General features: G+C 47.2%; 1 protein-coding gene across 8 annotated transcripts in view; it reads left to right on the forward strand.

The window, feature by feature from the left end:
* The window catches only part of BMAL1 (basic helix-loop-helix ARNT like 1), a 97542-nt gene that overhangs the window by 51153 nt on the left and 18534 nt on the right, over nt 1-27855 (forward strand). For 2 of the 8 annotated variants that reach the window (XM_019652831.1, XM_019652834.1), the window contains exons 3-12: nt 9624-9752; nt 12610-12735; nt 13435-13581; nt 14125-14145; nt 15871-15909; nt 16211-16252; nt 17596-17753; nt 19842-19921; nt 24381-24473; nt 25737-25854. In XM_019652831.1, the coding sequence (XP_019508376.1) occupies nt 13442-13581; nt 14125-14145; nt 15871-15909; nt 16211-16252; nt 17596-17753; nt 19842-19921; nt 24381-24473; nt 25737-25854 (691 nt within the window). In that variant the 5' untranslated portion in view covers nt 9624-9752; nt 12610-12735; nt 13435-13441. Of the gene's footprint in view, nt 1-6902; nt 8688-9623; nt 9753-12609; nt 12736-13434; nt 13582-14124; nt 14146-14354; nt 14426-15870; nt 15910-16210; nt 16253-17595; nt 17754-19841; nt 19922-24380; nt 24474-25736; nt 25855-27855 lie in introns of those variants that run through there. The other 6 variants (XM_019652835.1, XM_019652836.1, XM_019652838.1 and 3 more) reach the window with 4 other exon arrangements.

Genomic DNA, 27855 nt, shown 5'->3' on the forward strand with positions numbered 1-27855 from the left:
CACACAGCCCCACTCCCACCACACGCGCATATAACGCATACACACAGGTCCCCGCGACACATGCTCATCCCCTCATTCCCCAGCCTCTTCTCCGCACTGCAGTCAGACTTAAAACCCAAGCAGGATCGGTCACGGGTCCTCCAAACCCCTCGGCTCGCCACAGCCCATGACTGGCTCTTCTCTGCCTGGAATGCGCCTTCCTCAGCCCCTCGCCGCCTCGCCTCCTCACATGCAGACTGCCTCCATCGCCAGTGCACCTCCTGCCCTGCCTCTGACTTTCCTCCTTAGCACTTGCTGCCTCCCAGTAGAATTTACTTACTTACCTCCTTTGCTTGCCTTCCTCACCGGAATGTGGACCAGACGAGAACAAGGATGTCTGTCTCCCAGCCCCCAGCCCCAGCACTGCTGTGTAGAACAGTGCCTGGCACTTGGATGCCCTCAGTAAATATTTGCTAAAAGATGAATGAATGATTGTGGGCCAGCACACTCACAGTGTCTCCCTTATTGCAAAATTGTCCTGAATTGAAATTTGACTGCCACATGCAGTTGGTGGTGGAAATTTACTCAAATTACCAATTTTTTCACTGTAGAAATTACCTGGCATGTATAAGTGCTCAATAAATTGTGCTGGATGGATTGCTTTAGAGTGCTGGGGCCATGGTAGCCATCTGTGGCCTCTTTACCCATCAGCCAAAACCTGGTAGGTGGGACATAGAGGAATGCCTGCCTCCCTGTGCCCCTAATTCCCTCGGCTGCACGTCGTTGTTTCACCCCAGAGCCTCTGGTGCAGCCCAGCTGCATTCCCTTCTTTTGTGGGCTCCATCTCACTAGGGAAATCATGATCCTTTGCTTTCGCATCTCATCTCCCTGGGCAACTCCAAAGCTCTGCTATCACCCATTGGCTTAATGTTCTCATCATCCTATTCTCAGCTTTCCGTTGGAGGAGCTAGTTCTCTGTATTTCAGTTTCATTGACCATAAAATGAAGGGATTGGACTTTTAAAATACCACTTACCTTTCCAATTCTTGGAAGTCCTTAGTGCTTCCTGCTGCAAAATGCTGCCTCTGGGATGTTCCCCAGCCCCCACCCAGGCCCCTCTCTCCAGCCTTTCCCTTGTCACCCTCGCTGACTCCATCTTGGTCCCCGGAGCTCCCTGTCCTGGAGCTCCTCAACTTTAAGTTCCTTCGTGTCCACTTGCCAGTCACTCTCCCCCAACCCCACGCTTCTCTCTCACCATTTCTGAGCTCCTTCATCCCAAGATTTCCAGTCTGAGTTTGCTTCTTTGCCATCAGCACGTACCTTCCACAGCCTCTGCCCTTCTTTACCAACCAGCATGAGGTCGTCACTTCAGTAACTACAGATGAGCATTCTGAGTGCTTTTCCTATGTTGAGCTCCTTCAGTCTGTGAGGAGGACTCCTCCCCCTTTTGTAGATGAGGAAACTGCCGCTCCTAGAGGTCATGGAACTTACAGAGTTGTAAGTGGCAGAGCTGGGACTTGAACCCAGGCCGTCTGGGTCCGGAAGCCCTGCACTGACCACCACCCTGTTCCACTTGTCTTCACGCACCCATCACCCTCTTGCCCTTTTGTCCACAACCTAGCTGCCCCTCAACGTGGGGAGAATCCCAGCTCTTCTCTGCTGCTGCTTGGAGAGGTGCCTGAAGGTCACAGGCCCGGTCTAGCAACTCTGCATAAACGCCTGCCCACTGTGCGGCCTCCGCAGAGAGGCCACGCTGCTCTACACAGACCACTCCCTTGCACCTCTTCCTGGCCTGTCCTCAGGTCCCTCCCCCACTGGGCAGTTGGCCTTGCTCTCTGCCAGGGTGAAAAGGTGGAGGCTGCTTCATTTAAGTGTCCCTTTTCTGCATTGCCTAATATTCTTCCCATTTTCTGTCTTCCTGTCAACCTTCCCCACTATTTCAAAGAAGGCCTGTCCTTTTTCCTCTGAGTCTCAGCTCTCCTTGGGTCCACACCCTGCTGTCTGTCCCAGCCGCCTCCCAATCAGAAACTCAAAGCATCTTTCAGGCTGTCGTGTCTTTGACTCAGCTCTCCCTCACCTGGCATCTTTCCTTTTACCACCAAGTAACAGCAGTGCATCCTTTTGTTTCCTTTAGAACAAGATGCAGATGTTTTCCAGAACTTTCTTCAACTTCAGGCAGTAAGTTTTTTTGGTGGAAAGCGTGTTCTTCCCCTGAGTCGTTAGGGCCAGGCAGTCTTCTCTTATTCTGTAGCATTAAAAAATGAAGAAAGAAGAAAACAGGAGGCAGGCTGATATGTCTTTGGTTAATGAGCATGACTCATTGATCCTTCTTGGCAGTGGGAGGGAGCTGTGCCATCTGTGAAGGTAGGGGCACGTTGAGGCTCAGGGTCAGGAGGAGAGCTTTGCCCTCGGGAGGCCGCCTCCCACAGCTGACATGGCAGGACAGCTGGGATGTAGCAGATACACAGCACACACAGCCCCATGCCCACCGAACGTTGATCATCTCCTTTGTGCCAGGCCCTGGGCTGGGCACTGGGGTGCAGGGGAGACCAGGACCCTGCTGAGGGAGAGGCAGCACCTGTGAGCTCTCTTGGCAGTTTCAGATTCCATTGTCGTCTTCCCAGTAATGCAGAGAAACCTCAGGTCTAGGCTGGAGGGGAAACCCTCGGAGCAGAGTCCAAGGAGTGGACTGAATGCACCTGGGTGCTGCAAACAAAACGTGGGTGCTGAGAGGCAGAGGGCAGCGTGAGGCAGAGGTCATGCACCGGGCAGAGCAGGTGGCCAGAGACCACTCATAGGAAAAAGTGGAACGGGGACCTGAGACCTCAGGCTGCTTTCAGAGGAGCCAAGAGTGTGATGATCAAGCCACACCAAGCACCTTCTGGCAAGGAAATCGGCAGTGTGGGAGGGGACAGGAGGGGATCCTTAGTCCCGACTGGTTTTGCAGAGCAGGCTCCCTTAGTGTACCCCCCAGAACCTTTGTCTGCCAGGTTAGATGAGACAAGGCGTGTGGACGGGCACCTGGGGAGTAGGGGACTCCACTGCTCCTGGACCTTCACCCTCCAGGGTTATTTATGTATAAGCTTCCAAGAAGCCCTGCTGAAAAGAAGCCTAACCGTTGAACCCAGCATTCCCCATTCTTCTTTGGCCATTGATAACATTTCCCGTGTAACATCATTAAAATCCCATGGGATTTTAACCAGTGTTCTATGACAGACCTTTGAGGAGTGCCAGCTTCAAGAATGTTTAAATCCCTGCTTCCTATGGAATGTGCTCACTTCTTATTTTGTGCAGGGGCCATGCCATGTAGTGGGAAAGAAGATTAATGGACTTTAGTCAAGACTCACCTGGTTTAAATCTACCTTCCTATAAAATCACCAGCCTTGGTCAAGTTCCTGCACCTCTGAAACTTCATTTTCTTATCTGTAAAACAGGAACAAGCCCTTAGCCATCCTATAGGGCTGTTGTGATGGTTAAATGAGAAAATAGGTAACACTTGGGCTTATTACGTGCCAGGCATCATCTTAAGCACTTTACTCTCCACCACAGCTCTGAGGTAGGTCATGTTATCATCCATATCATGCAGGTCAGGAGACCATGACACATGAAGTTAAGTGTCGTGCATATGTGGGAACTGAGATTACACCCTAGGCACTGATGCACAGTGGAGTGAGGCTATGAAACCTGGGGAGCACGCTCCTAACCACCGTGTCATAAAGGACCCGGTGCATTAAAAGCACTAAGTAATATCAGTTCCCTTCTTGGATATTTACAGGGGCTCAGTCCTTCCTGAGACTCCACGTCATTCTGCAGTCTTTTTTCAATCAAACCTGTTAAAGGAGTAATCTGGACCTGCTTGTCCACGCCATTGCTGTGGTTCTGACGCTTGTTTTGCCCCTCCCCCACATCCTGATCACCTGTCAGCGGTCCCATCAGTGGTCCATACATCACCATCCAGGACCAAGAGTCCCCCCAAGAAGCCCAGTGGGGCCTTAGCTTGTTCCTCAGGTTGTTCTCCTTCCTGTACTTCAGGGATGGACTTGGCAAAGGTCTGAGAAGGCATCCCTTTGACCATTCATTCTGCACTCACTCACTGGGCGCCTGTACTGGGCTAAGTGCATGCTGTGTTTTGTGACTCTTATTTAGACCCACAAACCCTTCTAACAGCCCTCAGTAACCCTCCAAGACTGGAATGCTGTGGACTGTCCTCCATCAATGGTACTAGGTGGTCTTTTCCACAAAGACCTGCCTTGTTTTGATTCACAAAGTACTCCAGAATTCACTAACCTACTCAGTGAGACCCTCTTAACTGGCCCCCCAAGCCCTGTATTTCCAAAGGCAACCAATCTCCCTGATTTATGTCCGATTTCGGGATCCCCAAGCATCTAGAGCTGTCAGTAGGACTGGGTACAGAAGTGCCACAAACAGGGCTCTCCTGCACACCCCTGACAGCCACTGCAAATACGGCTCTCCTCTGCTCAGAACCTAATCTCACCATGCAGTCCACCAGGCAAACATCTGCAACACCAAATTCAAGTCTCACCCCCTCCCGGATGCCTTCTCATTCCATTACCCACACTCCCCCCCCCCCCCCCGTCAACACACACACACACACACACACACACACACGCAGCAACTTATTTTCTGCTCTGCTCCTGTAGCTTACATCCTCCCCATTAGAAAAAAAGGCAACCGTTCCTTAAAACACTTGACTGCCACCTGCCGGAAATTTATTGTAATGGCTTCAAAATGTCTGCCACTTATAAAGGCGAAGACATATCCTGGAGTCCTGCCATGCACTGCTCTCACAACTGTGAGTGTGGCCCTGCCGGTTGCAGGGGTTATGCCATCACATCTCTTTACCAACTAGATGGAGGGAATCTAGAACATAAGGCCAGCTGATGCCCCCCTGTGTCCCCAGTGCCCTGGCTTCCGCTGCGGGCTAGATAAATGCATGCTGAATGGTCCTGGTGCAAACATCCGTCACTTCAGGCATGGCACCTGGGCCCACTGGGTGAAGATTCTTTAAATCTACCTTTCGCAAAGCAAGGCAACCAAACACTCCACAGGCTGTCATTAAGGATAGGGGTCAAGGGGGACTTTCAGGAGGGACAGGGCCCTTTCAGCCTCTCGCCTCTGCTCAGAGGCCACCACCATCTGAACAGACCAGAGCCACCCCACATTCCTTCTCAGTAAACCCCGAGTCAGGCACCAGCACCACGTAGTGGAGAACACGCAGAATGGGCCCGGGACCACCTGCCCTGGCTCTCTGAGGGAGAGAAAGTTCCTCCAGACCACTGCTGTGCCCAGGGCCAGTCCTTGTGGGGATGCAGAGGTGGCCACACAGGGGCCCTTCCTGGGAAATTGGGGGTTTTGTACAGCTCCTAGCAAGGGTAGTCAAGGATGTTGATTCATATCATCTATATTTTTCTGAGCTGTGCCCTTTTACTAAGCCACGTCATCAAAAGCCATGGACCCAATGACATCCTGGGGCTTTACAAAGAGGTCTTAACAAAACCATCCAGCTGTCACAGCTTGGGGTGGAGGCAAGAGAGTGGAACAGGCTTTCACTGGGGTCCCGTTTTAAAAAGGGGATGCCCTCTGTTCTTTCACAAAGCTTGTTTCTCCAGAGCCGCTCTGCACAGAATTGCTCAGTTCCCAGAGAGAACCTTCCCGACAAATGCTCTTCCTTGCTCAGTCTGTCCCAGTGAACTAGCTGATATGCTTCCCAGCCTGTCTGGAAGCTAGCATTTCCCTCTCTGCCCTGGCTGCCAGGAAGCCCAGAGCCAACTTGTTGGCTCGGTTTCTGTAGCTTTCCTGAACCAGGATTGCTTCTCCTCATTTCCCCTCATTCCTTCCCCCAGGAGTGCTTATTTTGGGGGTTTTGTATGTTACTTTGTGGGGATGGTTTTGGAGGCAGGACCAGGGGATGGTTTGGTAGTTAGAACCAATAGTGAGCTGTACACACCTAGGTTCAGTCCCCTTTGCTAGTTGTGTCATCTTCACATGACTTTGCCTCTTCAATCCTTAATTCCTTACCTGGAAAACTGGGGTAGTGATCATAATGAATGCTTAGGTTATTGTAAAGATTAAACTAGTCCAGTGTAAATGCCACTGTTCCCTTTCCCTCCTCCCAGGTCAGGCTTGGTCTGTGGCTCCAGGATCCTAGTCTGCATGTCTTTTCTCCTGCCTGTGTCAGGCTGCTTAGGAAGACTGACACAGCAGAAAGAACTAGGTGACCAGCTGTCCTGGTTTGTCTGGGACAGAGGAGTTTCTTGGGATGCAGGCCTTGCAGTGCTAAAACAGGAAGGTCTTAGGCAAACTGAAGACTTGGTCACCCTAGCCACAACCAACCTTGGCATCTCAGTGGCTTACAGTAGGGTTTATTTCTTCCTCCGCTGTTCTCCATCCAGGACCTGGGCTCAAGGAGGAGCCTCTATTCTGGGAATTTGCTGGTCTCAGCACAAAGAACACATGCTGACAGTTCTGTTTCAAAGTTGCAGTTGTCCCATCCACTCCCATTCATCAGTCAGAGTCACAGGGCCAGGCTTGGCCGGGGTAGCCTGCAGGCTCTCCCCACAGGGAGGGGCAGCTGATGGTGTGAACCTTAATATAATCTACAGTCTCCCCTTTCTCTTCTTGCAGCATTCTGTGTGCTGGGGCAGGGAGGAGGGAAAGCAGCAAGAGACACCTAGTCTGTGATTTCGTGGTCTTGGATGTGGTCAGATTCCTGTAGAACAGCGGTTCTCAACCTTCCTAATGCCGCGACCCTTTAATACAGTTCCTCATGTTGTGGTGACCCCCAACCATAAAATTATTTTCATTGCTACTCTATAACTGTAATTTTGCTACTGTTATGAATCGTAATGTAAATATCTTTTTTTCTGATGGTCTTAGGCAGCCCCTGTGAAAAGGTTGTTCGACCCCCAAAGGGGTCGGGACCCACAGGTGGAGAACCGCTGCGTGGTGCGTGGGGGTTTCTTAAGGGGCAAATTGGCCTCACCCTGCTCTGCTCAGAGGATCAGCTGTGTCTCCTTGTGGCACCTAATAGTGGTTGATGGGTTGCAGGGGCAGCCTGGGCTGGCTCCTCTTCTAGTCCCCTGGTTCCTTTGCATGGAGCCCCTGAAATTTCTCCCCCTGTGCTCCGAGGAGCATGAGGAGGCTGAGGTGGGACGGAGGTGCCCCCAAGTCCTTCCCAGGCACACTGCACAAATCCTTGTGCTTTCCTTTCTCTGGCCATCCAGCGAGCCTCCCTCCCACCTTTGGAAGTCTCTGGCTCAGAGGTGGGCACACATGTGGCCCCCGACTCCAGGGCCACAGGCCAGGCTCTCCCAAGAACATCCTTGCTGTGTGCCACTTGGATGGCAGCACCAGGGCTGGCCCCGAGCCCCCACTCGGCAAGGGCACCTCTCGTAGGCGCCTTCCTGCCTTCAGTTTCTTAGAGCGCTCTCCCTTGGCTCCAATTTTTTGGAAGTACGTAGCACTGTAAGAGGGTTGTTGTTGTTGTTTTTTCCCTTTTGTTTCATTTATTGTTTCACATCTAAGAACACCTTCTCGGAGAGAAAGCAGTTTTCCAAAAACAATGACCACAGCTGATTAAGTTTCCTTACTTTGTCCGAGCATATAAAAAAAAGGCCCTCTGATTTTTGTTGCGCAAAACATAGTGCCAAAGTCCATGTTAGCATTTATTATGTCCAGAAAGTAAATCTGAGTACTGGAAAAACTGATCAAAATAAGAAATTTCATACGAAGTTTGGTATTTAGGACATTCATCTAAGTTTCAGGGAGGTGTGAGAAAGAGAAGGAGTGCGGTGTGGTACTGGGAGATACCTACAGTAAGATGGGGCAGGCAGAAAGCAGAGAGGCTGAGGGTGTGAAGGGCGGGGCGGGAGCGGCAAGGCGGAGCCAGAGGGCTGCTCCTCAGAGGTGACACCTGAAGGCACTCGAAAAGGAAGCGGGAGTTCACCAGGTGGTGGAGTGGCTAAAGGAAGCCACACCTGGAAAACAGTGTGGGCACAGCTGAGGCCATGTGCTCTTGGGAACTTAAATAGCTCAGTGTCTGGGAGCTTTCAACAGCAGATGAGGAGGGTTGGGCTGGAGTTTCCTGCTAGGGAGTTGGGGGTTTTATCTGGAAGGTTTGGAGCACAGCAGGGAGGCCATTGAAGTGTTTTAAGCAAGGGCTTGTCTATCTCTGACCCCAGTGAGGCAGGGGTGAGGCTGAGGAGAGCAGCCTGGATGGAGGCAATGACCCGGAGACAGGGAGATGGCCAGGCCCATCCACCAGAGGGCTATGTGGGGATTCTGGGGTGTGAGAAGGAGAGAGAGGAGGATGCCCAGTGTGGGCCCTCAAGTTGCTAATTCGTGGGCTGGGAGGATAGTGTGGGACCTGGACTGGGAATCGGATTTAGACGCAATCAGAGATGGGAAGCCTGCCTCCAGCGGCACTTCCTGGGGACTTGCGTCCATTCGCCCCTGCTGTGTCAACTGAGGACCAGAAGTCCAGAATTCCTGGTCAGGTGGTTTGCACATGCCCAGAGACGGGTTAGCAGAGTCGGACTACAACAGGGAGTATCTCCAGAGGACAAAAATCAGTTCTACTCCTGGATATTCATTTGAAGACCTATATAATCAAGACAAAAATAAGTAGTCCAAAGACGGCAAGAACTAGCCAGCGGAATGTGAAACACTGGAATTCTTGTTTCGGAAAGGTCAGTAAAGCCCCATGTGAAATCAAAGTCCTGCCATCTCAAGGCAGAGCAGGAGGGCGGGGACACCCCAGTCTTCCTTCAGGGCCTCTTCCTCTCAGATTCGGAACACAGGGGCAGACAGGACACCCTCTGTCCTGCCTATAATGGGCAGGGAGCGCTCTCATTGTTAACATCAGCGAGCACCTTTTCAGAATTGATGTCTCCCTTAGTTTTGTGTGTGCTCAGATGTGCTGAGGATCGTGGACATTTTCGTAAAACTTCTGGGAGCAACCTAAGATATTTAAGGCGTTGTCTCTGCTGGCACTTTGTTTTGGCTTCATGTTTTCTGAAGACTTATTTTCCATGGTTCCTCATTGTTGGTGTTTAGGTCACTTCACTTGAGGGAAAGGTTTGAGTGACGTCCTTAGCAGTGAGTGCAGCTTCAGGAGCCCCTCCGCCCCAGCTGTGTGACCTCATCTAGGTCCTTCACCTCTCTACCTCAGCCTTCTCAGCAGTAAAATGAAGATAGCAGTGGTATCTACCTCATAGTTATTTCCAGGTTTAAATGAGTTCATCTACATAATGCAATAAGAACAGTGCCTGATGCAAAGTACACACTCAGTAAATGTTCATTATTATTGCTTGACCCAGCAGAAGAAATGAAAAATAAAAATTACGTCTTCCTCCTCTGATGGCCGTGCCAAGAATCCATGTTTAGTAATTTAAAAAGCATTGCCGTTCACAGAAAATATCTCCTGCCAGATTCCTTCATGTGTTTGCAGTTTCGTTGAACAGGCAGCTGTTAAAAGATGGGACTGTGAGCCGCTCAGCTACTCCCTGTAATTAGGAGTCATGAGCTAGCTCCCCCATCTGTCTTAGCAAATAAGAGATTTTTTTAAGTCTGTTTGCCCCAAAGTGACCTGTCTGGGTTTTCTTTTCCCGTGGGTCCCACTCTAGGTTTCTGGAAGAAGTTGACTGCCTGAAAGGAAACTACAAAACATGAAAATCGCGTTGAGGTGACCAACAAGTCCAGTGGCTCCTTATTCCTCCCAGGGTGGATCTGAGGTTTAAGAACTGTAACTTCAGGTAATAAATCATCGTATCCCCCCCTCCCTCTCCCCCTCCCCCAACTGACTGCCATTGGCAGTTTCTATGGTAGTTCTTCCTTCAGGAAGTGTGGTGGCTTCTAGGCCCTGAAACTTGGAATATTCCACCTCCTGCTATTGTCTGGCTGTTCACAAAGAGAGGGTGGGGACTGGAGATGGCACCCCATCTCACACCGAGGCCTAAGGGACCACCTAGACCCTGAGGGGAGGGCTCTGGACTCATGCCTGGCCTACTTCTCTGAATGTCAGTAATAACACAACAACAATGGCAGCAACCCCACAAGGCCTTTAACGCGCTTAAATTATTATAAAATGCTCCTTGAAGAATAAACCAGAATAGCCAGGAGATTTCTGAAAATGAAGAGTAAAAAGAGGAAAAGGATTTGTTCTACCAGATATTAAAATGTATTGTAAAGCCACAATAATAAACAGTGTGGCACTAGAACAGAAATAACTAGATCAAAGGAACAGAAGAGAAAGTGCAGAAATAGTGAGTAAAGGTGGCACCTCCAATGCTCGGTAACAGGATGTATGGCCTAACAGACGGTATTGGGACAGTTGTCTGTCCATTAGAGGCAAATGAGAAATTTCCAACATTAGGTAGTCCACTGAAAATAATTTCCAAATGGCTTAAAGAGCTAAAGAGAAAGGTAAAATTATAAAAATATTAGTAAAGAGGACATTCTTATTATTTTGGGGTGAGTAAAGGCTTTTTAAAACGTCACTTGTAGTATCACATGCAAATACCACAAGCAAAGTTAAGAAGCAGAAAGGTGGGAAGGTATTTACAACAAAGAATATATTTCTATATACAAATTTATTCCTTAATTCAACATCTATTTATTGAGTGCTGTGTGCTAGGAAGTGGTCTAGGCACTAAGGGTACAAGCAGTAAGCCAAACAAAACCCCTGCTCCTCTGATGCTTATAGTCTAATGGAGAGGCCAGCCAGTAAGGAAAGAAAGAAATAGGTTACCATAGGCCAAATTTTGATAAGGGCGATGGAAAAAAATTAAGCAAGCTAGGTGGGGGTGGTTAGGGAGGGTTGGCAGGGGTTGTATGTGGATAGTCAAGGAAGCTTCCTTGATAAAATGACATTTGAGCTGAAATATTTTTGCAATGAAAAACATAGAAAAAATACATCATGACTTGTCCAACAACCCAATATAAAGGAACAAGGGGAGAAGTAGTTGAATTTTGGATTTTTATTTTATTTCATTTTTATGCTGAGCTGATAGGATTTGTGATGGATTGGATGCAGGTTGTGAAAGAAAGAAATGAATCAGGAGTGACTTCTAGTTTTGGGGCCTGAGCAACCAGAAGGATTGCAATACTGTTTACTGACATGGGCGTGACTAAGAGGATTGGCTTGGGGAGAACCAGGGGTTTGGTCATGGACATTTCAGTGTGAGGTCTCTGTCGTATATTCAGAGGGAGGTGTCAGGGAGATGGTGGGTTATACAAGCTTGGCATTCAGGGAGAGGCTTGAGCTGGAGATGTAAATTTGGGAGCTGTCATAGTATGGATAGATTTGAAGCAATGAAAATAGACAGACCTCCTAGGGAATGAGTATAGACAGAGAGGAGGTCCAAGGACACCCACGGGACCCTCTTTTAGAGGCAAGGGAGATGAGGAGGAACCTGCTGACGAGACCAAAAAGGGCGTGGCTGGCCACTGAAGTAGGAGAACCAGGAGAAGGTGGCATTTCTGAAGCCAAGAGACGATTGGGAGGAAGAACCAGTTCTATCAGAGGTAGCCAGTGGATCAAATAGGAAGGAAACGGAAAACCGGCCACTGGATTTAGCAATGAGGAGGACACTGGTGACAACAGAGGCAGTCTTATTGGAATGATGGGGACAAAAGCCTGATTTGAGTTGGTTTATAGAGAGTAAGAGGAAAGGCATTAGAAATGGGGCAGTAACTGGAGGAGAATGAAGTTCAAAAAAGTCCCCTCATCTTCCGACATTATGACAGTTGTTGCAGCGTGTTTTTATCCTAATGAGAAGGATCCAGGAAATGGGGAAAGTGGGTGATGCAGGATCGGGGGCAGGAAGAAACTTCTGGAGTGATGGCCTTGAGTCATGAGAAAGGATCAAGTCATCCCCTGTTGGGTGTGGGGTCCTAACCAGCAGCACCTAGGTAGGCTGGTAGCTGTGGTTGCTGGCCACTTGCCTCACTTAGCCAGGTTATCAGCTAAGCATGAGGATAAAGGAGTTGTTGGAAGTTTGAGGAGAAAAGCAAGGTAGGAGAACAAGGGAGCAGGGCAGGCAGGATTTCTGGGCAGCCCTGGGCCTCTGAGGTGAGAGGTCGTGGATTGAAAGTGTGAGAGCACTCAATTTGTTGCATGTCTTACCCCCACCAGGTTCAGGCTCAGGCGCCCAGGTGAACATGAGTTAGCAGGCCCATCAATACTGAAGACAACATGGCAGAAAAGCAAGACAAGAGAAAACAGAAATGCCTATAGCGCAGAAATACACCATCTGTAGCAATTTAAAAATACAAGTAAAAAACAGTAAGGTTTTGTTTTTTTCCTTCAGAATGACAAGAGCTCTTGTTGGGATGTCAATTATTGGAACTTTTCTGGAGCAGTGTTTCAGTGTGTGCCAACACATACACGTGTCCCCTCTGGACCCGTCCGTCAGTCCTACTTCTAACAAATTTATACTAAGAGATAATAGCTCACATACATGGAGATCTATGCAGAAAGATGTTCATTCCAGCAGTGGTTGTGAAAGTGAAAAATTGGCATACGCCTAACCATGAGGGCCTGGTTCGCTCATCTGTGAGCATAATAGTAATAGTGAAAACAAGAGCTCACACTTACCTCTTGATTTTCAGATGAGGAAACTTGGGCCCAGAGAGAAGGAGTGACAGCCTCAGTCACATCGTGTGGAGCTCGGACCCCCGACCGCGGGCGGCACACGGCCCTCTTCAACTTCGTGTAGAGCTGGAGTTCCTTACAAGGTACTTGTCAGCCTCTTTTGGGGGCCAGCTCACTTTCTGCTTTTAAAATATGAATTCTCAAAATGCTTTGCAAACTTATTTACAATGCCTTTATTTATGCAAGGTTTCCCTTGCAGGGGATGCTGGGTACAAAAGGATAATCAGGGAAGACAGGACAGACTTTGCCTGGGCCACCGAAAGAGAGGGGTCATGTTTTTCTGACTCCCAAGTTGGACTTTATATTCTGAGAAAAGCTATTTTCTGCTTTCCTCTGACTTTTACAAAAGTTGTAACAAAAATGCAAAGATAACGAGTCTATCATTTATTTCATTGACCAGATTTATTGATTGGGAGAAAATGAAATTAGGACCGTCAGAGAACATCCGGGACATACGGTCCTCTCAGGGGAAGGCACACTGGCTGTAACCCCCCGAGCCTTGGGCTCTGGTTTAGTTCTTTCACGCCCTAGCCTAGCTTCTCTGGGCTTTTCATCACAAAAATGAGTGGGTGAACCTAAGTTACCTATAACAAATCCTAAAGGAAGTACGGTGCTCGTTTCGTTCCTGCCATGTCCCTGTTCCTATTGGCTGGTGAGAGATGTATTGGTGCTATAAGCAAGTACCCTGTCCCTCCACAGCACCGCCGTAGCCCGCCACCACTTTAGAAGGGCACACAGAAATAAACCACACCTCTGTGCCTCCCTCCTTGTGCCACTTTCAGACCTCCAATGGCCGACCAGAGAATGGACATTTCGTCAACAATCAGTGATTTCATGTCCCCGGGTGCCACCGACCTCCTGTCCAGCCCCCTCGGCACCAGTGGCGTGGATTGCAACCGCAAACGGAAAGGCAGCTCCACCGACTACCAGTAAGGCCTTTGGGCGCTTCTCCCCCTGGTTAAACGTGGTGTCGGTTCACGGGCATGGGACATCTAGGGGCAGCTACTGTGTCTCCTGGAAGAAGGATCCTCTTTATGGAAAGGGATGGGAAGGAAAGATTCAACTCCAGGTAGCCGCACAGTTGTCTTTTTCTTTATCTCACCCCTGCATTGCAAGCAAGAGAGAGCCTCCAGCACTGTTGAGGCATTTACTGCCCCCTGCGCCCCCAAATTGTCCCGCATCAAGGGAAAAAGGAGCCTCAAAGCCAAGTGCTGCTTTTTGCCTTTTCCTTCACCTTGCTTTGCCCCTTTGAGTAAGATGGCTGGGTCTGTGGATGTAACCTCAGTGGTTTCAGAGGGAGCCTTGCCTGAGGGCTCTCCCTGAGGAACACATCAGTTGCTTAATTAATGTTTGCGGAATGAGTAAGTAGAGATCATCTCTGAAAATAGTATAGGAACATGGATGTTGTCCTTAAACATTATTGACATTAGTATGTACCTGTTATATTAAATAGTATTTTTGTTTCTTTTTAGACTTGATGACTTTTCTTTTGAGTAAGTAAACTTTCACACTTACAGTCAACTCTTCTGTATCTGTACAAACACCCATGTAGTAAGGCCGTGTAGAACGTTCAAAGGCACGTTTGTTGAGGCAACTGCAGAGAGTCTTACCCAAATGTCCATTTAAGAGGGTTTCTTTTGTTTAACGAGGGACAATCTCCAAGGAGGTGTCCCCCCTACCGCAGATGTCCTTTCTACTGAAGTTCACAGGTCGAATATGGGGAGCACAGTGGCTGGAGGTCAGATGCCCACTAGGAGATGCTATGATTAATGTGTAAGTTATCCCAGATGATTTAGAGAGCAAACGCCCAGGGGATGGAGAGTGGGTGTGAAGACCGGAAGGATGTTCTTCCCTAGCAGTAACTCCTCAGCAGAGAGACCAGGAGATGTTTCCTGTGGACCCCTTGTCTCTGGCCAGCGCTGATGGACCACTGACACGTTCTAAGATTAGACCTCTGCTATCTAGATCTGTGGTTTCCAACCTTGTCACCACCTAAGACCTTCAGGCTTCCCTCATGGATCCCAGTTTGCAAATCTTTTGGAGTTCATGAGACCCTATTAATTAAGCAAGTATAATCCCTTTCCCTATCATTTTAATGTACTTAGGTCTTATCTGTCAGGTGGAGCTTCTCTTCACCTGAGATGATTAACTGGGCCTCAAAGAGCAGACGCAAGTCTAGACCAAAGGGGAGGGAACGTTTTCATTTTCCCGTGTGGCCTGGACGGTTTCCTCTGGGCTTTAGGACTAGCTCGCGAAACTCTCTGCCTGCGGGGAAATCAAAGTCGCCTGGTTGGGAACCACTGTTCTGGAATGCCCACGATGTGATTCAGTGCTCCTGAGAACATTGTTTTTGTTCTTGAGATTACGTTGTTTGAGGGGCCGTCATCCCTCCTTTCTTCCTGGATAAAGGAGAAAGGCCCAGGTGGCAGCCAGTGCCTGCCTGATAAATTTAGAGGCTGGAGAAGGCTGTGGGCTGACCCCAGGAGGATTTGCAACTCCTTCCTCTGAGGATTTCAGTTTATTTTCTACTGAACCATACACAAGGTGCCATGAAACTTGGATTTCTGGAGTCTGTTAAAGGGAGACAGATCCCTGTTGTGACCCCAGGACCCTCTATGGCCAAACAGGGTTCCACGCCCCAATTCCTCAGGGTTTCCCACCTAGCTGAGAACCAGAACACTGGGTAGCAGTGCCTTTGGAAAGCTGCCTCAGAACTCTGCTCAGTGCCTTTTTGCTGGTACTTTGATTTCCCTGCCTCGCTTGATCCCCACACACCAGTATATATGTATGCACACGTATATTAGATACTCAGTAGGTTTTGCAAATGAATAAACTCCATTTATCCAGAATGATGGTCGGGGTGGGGATGAGGTATATTTATTCAGATTCTCTGGTTAACTAAGAGTTTCCATAAATACTTTGTATTCCCAATTTTGAAACAATCAAAATATGGCAAAATATATGTTAATTCGGAAACTCTATTGAAACTATATGTAATTTTGTGGGTTTTTTTTTTTTATAATCTGGAAAACCAGTCTGAGTTTTATAGTAGGCTCAAGTTGTTTTTGTTTGTTTGACTACTGTTCATCAATAATCAATGCTATGACTATTTGAGCTTTCTCATTGTTTGGTTTCTGGATAAATGAAAACCTTCTGTATTATAAGAAGGTGTTTTATAGGTCTTTATTAATAGTCATTTTCTCTTTTGTTTTTTTCAGAGAAAGCATGGACACAGACAAAGATGACCCTCATGGAAGGTACCGTTAACCTAGTCACTTGACCTTCAGCGCACTCATAGCCATTTTCCCTGCATAATTACACATTCTATTACTTAGTACAGTAACTACCCATACCCCAGACTGGGGATAAGCAAGGAGGCTGTGAGCCTGTGGCTCATGATGGTCTCCCTCCAGCCCCCAGCCCCCAATGTGACTAACCACCAACCTTGTATATTGTAGAGAAATGACAAGGATTAAACAGGAAAGAAACAGAGAGGTATAACTTTGCCATTAATCTCCAGGGGATTGTGTTTTTATCTTTTGCTTTTTCTCTCCCCAGGTTAGAATACACAGAGCACCAAGGAAGGATAAAAAATGCAAGGTAAGCTTTGGCCCTCATTCTGTGTAAAACTGTCCTGGTTCCTTAGAGTGCAGCCAAGGAGGCTCTGTGTGTCTCGTCCCTGTGTAATAGTCTTTTTGACACAGTCATATCCTTAGGGAATAAAGGTGAGGGCAGTGGACCTCAGCTAGAAGTGGCCTCTGCCTCTTGCTCTCTCCATACTGAGCCGGCCTTCACTCTTTGCTGTCTAAGCATGTTTAACCTGAAGGGGACTTTGGAGGGAGCAGAAAATAAATCATGGCTAAGGTTTTTCTCCCAGTCTTCAGTAAGTTACTCCTTCCTGATCCTGGGCCCCCCAGGGGAGACCTGGCTCCTTGCTGCAATTCCTGGGCTGCACCTCCCCCCTCTGACAGGGGTCCTGATTGCATTGCAAGTGGCAGCTGATGGACAGACATGGGGAATACCTGCTGCCTTAAATAGATTCTCTCCCTCGGTCCTTCCTGTCTCCAACCACACTTGCTGACCCCTTTCCATGTGGGTCCTCAGCTCTCCTGCTATTAATATTAGCTCCAGGGCCATCTGAAGCTGTGTCATGATGCAGCACTAGGGGCTGCAGAGTTCAGCTGACCTGTGACTTCTAGCTTGTCTCGAGCAGAACAGCCTTGGCAGGAGGCCCATGGCTCTGTTGCTACAGCAGCAGCAACAAACTCCATTTCCACTGTCGATGCATCTCTTTAGGGGGACAGTCATAAATGGCAGGTGCAAACCAGTCAGGGACAGTGTGTGACAGTGGAAGTGTCATCCCACCTCAGTAGGCAGCAACTCCTGGGAGGGAAAAGCGTGACATCCTTGGAGACAGCTCCTGGGGACAGAGGTAGCATCTGCTGTATTTGGGTGGAGTCGTGGTTGGTCCAAGGATGGCAGCGTCAGTTACCTGGTGACTCCATCAGGGAGTGTCCGACAGGCCACACAGCGGGCTCCCCACAAACCTTAGGGACCCTTTGCTAATGGCTCTTTTGGATACTCTGCTCTTTGAAACCTCCAGCCCCCCTCTCTTTCCTTCCACCCCCATCTTAAAACCCAACTTGACAGAGGTGGAGAGCAAAAGAAAGCAGGAGAAATGAACCATACAGTTTACTTGAAAAGACAGGTTTTCTATTCTTTCTCCTTAGTTCTGAAGATAAGGGAAGCATAAGAAAACGAATACCAACCTGGCAGAGAGGCCACTTCTGGGTGACTTTAGTAGAAAAGGCTAGTTTGAAACACTCTGCGGATTCTAAATTTGCCTTGTCAGATGAACATTGCAGAGAGTTAAAACTAATTTTTTGTCATTGTTTCTTTGATGCTCGGTTACCTTGTATGAAATCATTGTTCATATTGTTCAGGGAAGCCCACAGTCAGATTGAAAAGAGGCGCCGGGATAAAATGAACAGTTTCATCGATGAATTGGCTTCTTTGGTACCAACGTGCAACGCAATGTCCAGGAAATTAGATAAACTTACTGTGCTAAGGATGGCGGTTCAGCACATGAAAACGTTACGAGGTGAGACCCTGGGCTTTATTGTTCTTTGTGCCCTAGGCCACAAATATTACTGCCCTTGCCTAGAATGCCCCTGAGTCCCTACGGCAAATGTTTACGACTTGCAAATGTGTAGCCTTGAGTAATATGCCTGTAGGTTCCAGCAGTAGACACAGTGCCAAATGAAGTGAGTATTGAGGTTCTGTGAGTGTCAAGATGTGATTTTGCAGTCCTGTATCCCCAGAGGATGGAGGCTGTGTTCTGTGCATACGTCTGTATGTGTGTATAATCAGGCTACATGCATCTCAGAGGACACCGCTGGTGTTTCGTGTTGCCTATGCGTGTGCCCGGACCCCACCCATCCAATTATAAACTTCAGAAACGTAGGTGCTCTTAGTGACACAGAAAAGTCAGTTTTTAAGAGGTCACGGCTCCTTTCAAGAGTGAGTCACTGGTTGATGGTTCTTGCTGCGTTTTATTGTCGGGAATGAACACTGATGATATTTTCATCTTCCTGGAATTATCCAAATTCGGATAGACCCTTTAGGAGGGAGTCAGTAATTTACTTCTTTTCTGAGTGTGGGGAGGGTGAGAAAACTGAGGTAGAAACATGAAAGCGACTTATCCAAACCACGGGAGAAATCTGAAACATATCAGGCATTTTAGTGAACGCTGTTCCTGGAATTTTCCATAGCTCGTCTTGGACTATTTGAGGAAACTGGAAAGTGGGCGCTGAGTCAGATCTCTGACCTGTGTTGTAAAAGAACTGTGTTTTTATATTTCTACAAAGCCACCAGAAATCGGCAGTAGCAGGTTTTGTCTGACTTTTGATCGTTGTTCTAAAATATAAATGTTGTATCCTATGCTTGGAGAATGGCATTAAAAATTCATATTAGTGAAGATGGTAGAGATTAAATTATTATAAGATAATTTCAATGAAGCTGTAAGGAAAAGAGTGGCAGATCTCAAGTTATAAAAAGCAGGGATGTGGGTCAATAATCTGCCTTGTGGATGTGAAAGTCACAGACACGTTCTGTTAACCGCCTTCCCCGTGGTACTTAGAACTATTACGGACCCGTTTCATTTTAGTTCTTCACTATTCTATTAACCATCCTGCAGATTCCAAGTCATTGACTGCTGGCGTTTTTCTTTCTTTTCTTTTTTTTTTAAAAGTTGCAGAAAAGGAGTTTATTAGGAGAAAAAATACATTTCAAAGAAACAAGGGCTGGCCGAGTGGCTCAGTTGGTCAAGAGCTTGCTCAAGAGTTTGAGCTCCGAGCAACAGGTTCCCTGGTTTGATTCCCGGCCCGAGCTGAGCTGCCACTGAGCTGCCAACAGGTGGCAGGATGGCTCAGCTAAAAAAAAAAAAGAAAAGAAAAGAAACAAAAGTGGGCCCAAACAGTAGTGTAGAGAATGGCTCAAGGGCCATTATTATTAGAAAAGAAAGTACACTCGAAAGAGTTTGGAGTGGGCCAAGCAAAGGAAGCTCAAAAGTCCCTGCTGGCATTTTTCTCTATGAAGTTATTGCTCTCCGGAAAGAGGCCTATTGACAACATTTTAAACATAAGTCTGTTCCCTTTCAGTCCCGGGAGCTTGAGTTGCATTTCCTAAAGTAATGCATTTCTCTAGGTTGCCAAGCTCATTTAACACACCACTGATGAAGACGAACTCATATTAAATGCCTCCTACCATAGATCTACTCAGGGCCTGGCAGACTGGGGGATCCCCAGGAACACTGAGAATGGTGACTTGAGGGACTGCTAGACAAGCCACTTAATGTTGGGAGGAGGGGCGTGTTGGCTTCCAGAGTTGCCTTCTCTCAGAAGCAGATGTTTGACTTCCTTCTTTTAGCTCTCGGTTTTCCCTATAGTGACAAAAGCGAGCTTGTGAGTCTCCTGTGGGCACCACTGTTCCCTTTTCAATGGCATTCTCTTCGACATTACAGGATTCTGTTCAAAGCCAGAACTGCCTTGTCTCAGTTAAGGAAAAAGAGGATAAAATTAAATCCCAGGCGGTAGGGACTAGGCCTCATCTGGAAGGCTTGAGGCAGGGCTGTGGAATGAGACATTGTCTGCATGTAGACCGTGTGCTGACTCTCTTTTTCCCTCCTCAGGTGCCACTAATCCATACACAGAGGCAAACTACAAACCAACTTTTCTGTCGGATGATGAACTGAAACACCTCATTCTCAGGGTATGTTGCAATTAGGGGATTGTTTTGCACAACATTTATTTTCACACATTTCAGAGTTAAGTACTGGCATGTGGAAATTTGAAGTCTCGACACTGAGCATTTTTAGGCCCACTTGCTTGTTTTTTGGCTCTCTACCTTTATCTTACTGTTTGGACAAGCTTCACATTCCTTCCGAGACCTTCCTCCCCTTCTGCTGCTTAGGCAAAAATGAAAGGTCAATGCTATTGTGGTTTTAAATCAGAAGAGGCAGGATTTTGTTAAAAATAGGAGGTAGTTAAGAATCACATTTCTGCATGAAGGTTTTAGGAAGGGACTGAAACTGGTCACAACTGAGACTGTCTCTTATCAGCACAAAAACATCCACCGAAATCTTTCCAGCAAAATCCCTTCAAAATAACAAAACTTCGAAAGACTTATGATCCAAGGAGGAAAATAAATGGAGGAAGTGATGCTTTCACCTGCTTGATTGCAGCTCTGCATTCATCTTGCTAGACGCTGCAGGGAGGCAGCTGAGGTGGCACCTTGGGAACTTGGCCCCCGTGCAGAATTAGGTCTGCACAGGACTTCAAGGCGTGCTCCTGGCAGAGTGAGATTCACTTGGAAATTGAAGGGAAAGAAACAGAATTCAGAAATGTGCCTTCTTGCAAATTGTAAGAAGAAATATAGAAAATGTAACTAAAAGGAAAGATACCCCCACCCATCCCCCACAGCTGGGGTTGACCTCACTTGCTAAGTAAAGCCCCTGTAGAATCTCAGCACCCTTCTTTGAGCAGATGTTTGCAAAGCCTCATGATAGAGGGTAGTCCAGCGGCATTTCTGTATCATCACTACCCATTTTCAGTTCAGCCTGACTCCAGGACCTCCGTAAGTCTGGCCTGCCTGCTTATTCCAGAATTCTCCATCCATCCCTTCATGACGTGCTGTGTTAACTGGAAGGCTTTCAACTGCAAGGAACAGAACAAGTAGGGTTTCATTTCTCAAGGATAGCGGGTACTGGGGCAGGCTGTGAGGGGTCAGTGCGGTGGGCCGGTGGGGTCCTTAGGAGCCAGGCTCCTCTGCCTTCTCACACAGCCGTGCTGCGCGCGTAGGCAGCTTGTCTCCTCAGTGTAGCAAGATGGCCTTGCCAGGTTGGAGTAGCCAGATGGTCAGAAAAGGCAGGGGAAGTTCTAGGCCAGCGGTCCTTTATATCAAGAGCCTAGTAGTGGACTTGAGCTTTATCGAGAACATTCATCTGGTCACTCCTAGCTGCAGGAAAGGTTGCACAGCAAGGGTTTAGATTTTCCAGCCTCCAGAGTAGAGGCAGACAAGAACGAAGGGTGTTAGGAATTGGTCCCCCAACAACACTTGCTGCACACACCTTCCAGAACCACTTCTGTTTGCTAAACATCCCTCCAGAAGTGGCTCTCACAACCCAACACAGAACCTCGGCTGTGGTCCGGTTGGCCTGGGGTTGAATGGGGCCGGCACCTCCCTTGCCATAGAAGCCAACTTTAGTGCCCCTTTGGGGCAGCTGTCATACTGCCCACCGCTAGCGCTCTTGTACATGAATTATTGTTAGGCCAGATCTTTTCCTTTCTTGTGTAGGTGCAGTTCATTTTTTTGAACTTTTCTTTTTATCTCTGTCAAAATATGTTTATTGGATGGTCCCACATTCCAGCTTGTTGTAAATGATCCTTTGAGGCTTCATGTGACTTTATGTCTTTCATTTTCCTTCATTCACTGATTCAGCAAACATTTTTGAGTATTTACTGTATATGCAGGGTACTATTCTAGAAACATTCAATCACTGATAAATGCATTAGGGCAGGGCCACGGTTTCCCAGCAAGTTCGTGATGGTACCTTGGTTATCTCTCTCAGGGCAGTTATTCAGACCCAGCTCTATCCCCGCCTCTCCATCCTTTTTCCTACAGAAGATGTCCTTATTCTCAGGGGGAACTTGCTGAAGTTTAGATATAAACTATGTCTGCTGCATCTCTAGAAAAAGCACCAGGGCCGACTTCACAGGCATGTGACCTATGCAGTCACACAGGGCCTGGCTATTGGCTTAATTCTCTGCTGTCGCCATCTTGAAAATCCTAATTTTTGAACAAGTGTCCCTGCATTTTCATTTTATACTGAGCCTCACAAATTACATACCTGGTCTTAATTGCTGTACTGGTAATTTGATGTTTTTAAGGAAAAAAACCCATTCATATATATGTATATAGATAGATAGATAGGTAGGTAGATATAGATATGTATATATTATAACAAGCACCTTTTGTAATGACGAATTCTTAGTTTTCTTGTTGCTGCTTATCTAAATAATTTCCTATCAGATGTCCATCCTTACAGGGTATGAAACGACAATTTTAATACTATTCAAGCTAAATATTTCATCCTGGGCTTGTCTTTCTGCTCTTCTGTTTCCTACACCACTGAAGGTGATCTGTCTTCCCCGATGAAACTTTTCTTCCTTCTCTAGCACGTTTCACTGGCTGTGAAGTCCCGTCCTAGCCCTTGAAACTCCCAGGTGCCCTGTTCCCAGGAATTTGCATCAACAACAACAAAAAAGGCAAGAGACAGTCAGATTGTGTTTGAACAATTTGGCAGCAGAAACTGGACATCTGCATTTCCGTACCAGTGCAAATCTGACTAATTTCTTACTTTACAAAGTGCTTTCAAAGTGTCTTTTATAGATGGTGTCAGGCAGCCGCCCCCCTGGTCGGTGTGTCATGTCTAGATATTCTACTTGCCCATGTTGTGGAAACTAGGCGGACCATCCCAGGGCTCTGTACCACTTACTAACACCATCCTTCCCGAGAGCGAGCCTGTGTCCCCGTGGTGCTCATGGTAGCCTCACACCTCTGTTCCCAGCTGTCCCCTTGGCCCCAGCTCCTTCTGAGAAAAGCAGAATCAGGATGTTTTGAGCCTCCCTCATACTGACTGTATTCACTGGCCTTCGGAGCCCCTGGATGTGTTGAAATCGGCTTTGCTCGTGTGGTCAGTTCAGGCCTGACTCCTCCCAGAGGTCAGGATGTCAGTCACCTTCTTCCCAGGTACTTTTTATGCCACGTCACTTCCTCAGTGAAAAGCCTCAAAAACGCTTCTCTTGTTACACATAAGATTGTCTGCAAGGCAAATGAGGAAGTTATTAATACCTGATTTTTTGACAGAATGAGGCTCCAGCAGATGGTGTTTGGAAAGTCGCTTCCCCTCCACCGTCATTCCTGGCCCCTGGGCCAACTTAGAGGCCTGACTCCAGAGAGACTTGTTCCTAGCTCACTTCTGGCTGGGAGGGCCTGCCAGGTTCTCTCTCAGCAATAGTGATCCTGTTCCCTTTCTTACTCACCTCTTTTATCTCCGCACAAGTGCAGGCACCATTCCTTAACCTCCTGGCACATGAATTCATTTCCTAGTTCTTTGAATTAAAACGATATCCCAAAGGCTCTTTTGTGGAAAAGGGAATGGAGTTTCTCCGTTTTTCCAAAGAGCAGACTGAGCACTAGTGAATCAAGTAAGATAGTGACCCACTGTGCATTGGAATTGGGGGCGCTGAGTATGAGAGCGAGTACATGACAGAGTGGGGAGCACCCTCCGTTGGTAGGAAGACCCCAGCAGGAGTTAAGTGGTTGTCCATCTGAAAATAATCTGGGTAGGATTCAGGTACAGACGAAATATGGTAAGCTGTCCGGTACTTACCTGCTTCAGTCTACCTAACACATATCGTCCTGTCTCTATACCTGTCTTTATGGGCACTTTAGATTTTTACTTGTATTTAAAGTGAAGAAGAGGTAAAAAGAACCTAAGGGCTGTTTTTTGCTTTACTCTTTTTGTCTCACTTAGAAACAAACAGCCTGGGGTCAAAGGATAATATTGGAGAGCAGTAGTTCTCAACCCTGTGTACGTTAGGATCCCTTCGGGGCAGAAGCGGGGATACAGCGGAGGTTCCAACAATACCAGTGATACAGCCCCCCTCCAGATGATCAGCATAAAACAAAAATGTGACTCCACATGCTGAGAACTATTGTTCTAGAACTTCCTGTGAACGGTGGTCAAGTTGAGTACAGCCGAGATCATGGAGAGGGGAGTCTGATCTTAAAGATCCTTCCAGCCTCAGAGTCTATGATTCTACAAGGTTGTTATGATTAAAGCAATAAAATATGACTTCTCTGGAACTTCATACAATCAAAGGAAAATTCTCAAGCTGAATTCTGCCGAGAAATAGAACGTACTATAATTGGACTCTCCCTTGTGATCGTTAGATGATATGTGTACATGGCTGCTGTGGAGGGAATTGTATTTTCCTCCTACGGCATTTGTTGTAAGCGTCCTGTTCTCAGGACTCCTGTGAAACTGTCAGTGAGAGCAGCCCTGTGCTTTGGATATGTAGGAAACAAATCCATATTTGCGATCAGAGTGATTACAAGTCATGTTTCTTAAAGTGTGATAAATTGATTATTCATTTCTCCTGATTAGGCAGCAGATGGATTTTTGTTTGTCGTAGGATGTGACCGAGGGAAGATACTCTTTGTCTCAGAGTCTGTCTTCAAGATTCTCAACTACAGCCAGGTATTGCTCATGCTCCTGCCACTGGTGGGCGCCACACGCAGCCACGCTCACCCCACTTCTCAGAATAATTATAGGGTACAGTCACGTGGAAATGCTTATGATGTCCCCCCACCCAGTTCTTCTTCCAGAAAATTCTTCTTAACCAGAGAAATGAATTTAAACCTAGAAAATCTTTTAATATGTCCCATGTTTCCCCCATTTGGAAGGTTCGACTCTGATCTTAGCAACAGCTCTATAACTTTCCTATTGCCGAAAAATAAATACCCTGTAACTATGGGGTGGGGGCGGCGGGTGAGGGGGGCTGTCGACAAGGAAGAAGGATAGGCAGATAAAACCAGACAATAGGGAAATTGGGAACCCACCCATGATGGGTTTGCAATAACGTGTCACGTTACTTCTGTTGAACCTCAGCTTCCTGATTATAATAATCTATACCTTTCATGATTATTTGTAGGATGAAATAAGATAAACACTGATGAAAGCTTCTAGAGCAGAGCTTTTAATCTATCCCATCCCTAGAGTTTTTATGCATTCAACTCATTCATTCCTTCACTCATTCCACATGCTGGTGTTTGCATGAATACTTGGTAAGGCAGAAGAATTGAAGAGTCAAAATAACATTTATATTAATTAGAATTAATGTCAACTGAATGCTTTCCCAAGTGTTTGGGTCTGTCTCACAGGAAAGGTATAGAGGAAGTTTTATTATCTCCTCTAACAGATTAGGCTGCTGAGGCACATGGGACGACCCAACTTGCTAGAAAACAGAGATACTTAATGGAGCTAGAGGCAGAGCCCATGCCCTACCACTGCCCTCCTCAGGGCGCAGAAGGACTTTGTGGGCATCAGAAATAAATAAATAAAAAGGAATACACACAGCTGAATTATTTCTATAATTGAGCCCCTTTTCCCTTGTGTGTTGTCAAAACCAAACTCCTGATGTCTCGTTCATTGTCTATATATGTTGGCAGAGTGTACATATTCACGTATGAAATATTTGGAATTCTCATGCTTAAAATTTTACAGCATGAATTCTCTGGACCTTCATACAATCAAAGGAAAAGTCTAAAGCTGAATTCTGCTTTGAAATAGAAATTGCTTTAATTGAACTTTCCCTTGTGATCACTAGATAATATATGTATACATAGCTGCTATGAGGAGAATTGTATTTCCCAACAAGTACTGAAGGCAGAGCGCTTGTTGAATAATTTATAGTCCACATGCCATTGTTCACTTGTCATTTTTAACGTTTCATCCCCACAGAATGACCTGATTGGTCAAAGTTTGTTTGACTACCTGCATCCTAAAGATATCGCCAAAGTCAAGGAACAGCTCTCCTCCTCGGACACTGCACCCCGGGAGCGGCTCATAGATGCAAAAAGTGAGTAGAGGGAGAGCCGCTGCTTCTTCCACAGCCCAGGCGGACCTGAGCGCTCCCGCGAAGATGGCGGAATGTGCGCCCGGGTCTGTCTCAGCCTCTGGGTTCCCACCTCTGCCCTTAGCCGGGTCGCAGGTGCCATCGTTGGCTAAATGGAATTATGCACATTCCTTTGTGGTTGTTTTGGTTTTATGTAAAGAAGAAAAACTCAATGTCCAGATTCACTGTGAGGTAAAACAGCTACTTTGATTTCTTTCTGATTTTTAGGCATTTTTTTTTTCAGAATCTAGAAAGTCCCACTTGTATGCTTCTGAATTTAAAGAGCTCACACCAGTTTGATTTGCTCCCCCCCAAAAAAAAATCACCTCTGTTTATCTCAGTTGCATACAAGCAGCCTCATGAAAGTAAGAAAACGTGAATTAATCTGACATTTCTTTGACCAAAGTGGTCCCTCATTAGCTTGGCTCCCCCTCCTGGCTTCCTTCTTACAGCCGTGGAACCAATGTTCACATTCTCCCCCAGCTTCCTGCTCCTGCATCCCCTCCCGTGCCTCCTATGTGAGACCCCAGGAGCCTTCTCATTAGTACAGTGGGAGGCTGTGCACTCTAGCAGTTAAGAGAGTGGAGACTCTGGAGTCAGATTGCTGGGTTCACATCCTGGCTTCACCATTTACTAGCTGTGTGACTTTGAGCAAGTTACTTAACCTCTCTGTGCCTGAACTTCCTTATGTGTAAAATAGTATCTATTTCATTGGGTTATTGTGAGGACTACATATACACTAACATACATAAACATGTGGGACAGTTCCTGGCACATAGTAAGCACAATATGTGTTGGTATTCACCTCAGCCCAGAGCAGTCATGGCCTAACTAGTTTTCTGCTTCCAAGCCCCGATTTTAATCATTGGAAGGAAATACCCCTGGAGGAACCTCCTTTAAGCCAGCCTTTTCATTAACTCACTCCTCTTCTTCCTAAAAGTGCAGTTTCTGGTACCTGTTGTCCTTTACAGTCTGGCCCTGGCAACGTGTAGTGATCTGTTGAGAAAACGATGAATGGTGTTTGGTCCCTACCTTTCAGGCTCTTACTATATAGTCTGGGAGACAAGGAGGCAGACAGCTAGCTCTCTGCATAGCAGGTACAGGCATAGGAATAGTACCAGGCATGGAGAACAGATGATTAATTCTCCTGTAGGCGTGGGGACAGGCATCACCGAGCAGGAGACAACTGAGGTGGGTTTGAAAGGATGAATTAATATTTGCTGGGTGATGAAGGGAGTAAAAAAGCAGAGGAAATGATTTGTGTGCGGGTGCATAGGTGGAACGCCTGCCGTGGGGCCTGCTTGGTGCTGCTGGAACAAAATGTGCAGGGACGGAGAGGGCTGCAAAACGAAGACTTTGTCCATCGGGACACAGTGAAGGGCCGGAGCCGGGTGGGACAGGATCCAGTGGGCTTTCTGGGGAAGATCCTTGAGGCAGCAATGTGGGAGTTGGGGGGGGGGCCTCAGGAGGAGTCCCAGGCAATGGCCTCAGCCCTAATGGTCGCTGCTGTGCTGGGCGGTGGGGTGCGCGTTACCCCACACGTAACCTGCAGCACAGTGTCTGCACTGACCAGTAGCCGCGTTTCTGTCAGGACCACAGTCACATTCCTCCCTCAGAGATTCATTCAGTGGGTCTAGAACAGCACGGTCTAATGGAAACAATGCAAATCACAAGTAGGAGCCACATGCACAATTTAGAATTTTCCAGTAGCCATATTAAAAACATAACAAATGTGAAATTAATTTTAATACTATCTTTTATTTAACCCGATCAATCCACAATGAGATCTTCTACATTCTTTTTTTTTTTTTTTTGGTACTAAGTCTTTGAAATCCTGCGTGCGTTCACACTTATAGCACACTGCAGTCAGAATAGCCACATGTCAAGGGCTCAACAGCTGCATGTAGCTAGTGGCTACCAAACTGGACAGCACAGATCTAGAATGGGGCCCGGGGGTCTGGACTG

This window comes from Hipposideros armiger, unplaced genomic scaffold, assembly GCF_001890085.2.
Source record: "Hipposideros armiger isolate ML-2016 unplaced genomic scaffold, ASM189008v1 scaffold_188, whole genome shotgun sequence".
Classification (NCBI taxonomy): Eukaryota; Metazoa; Chordata; class Mammalia; order Chiroptera; family Hipposideridae; genus Hipposideros; species Hipposideros armiger.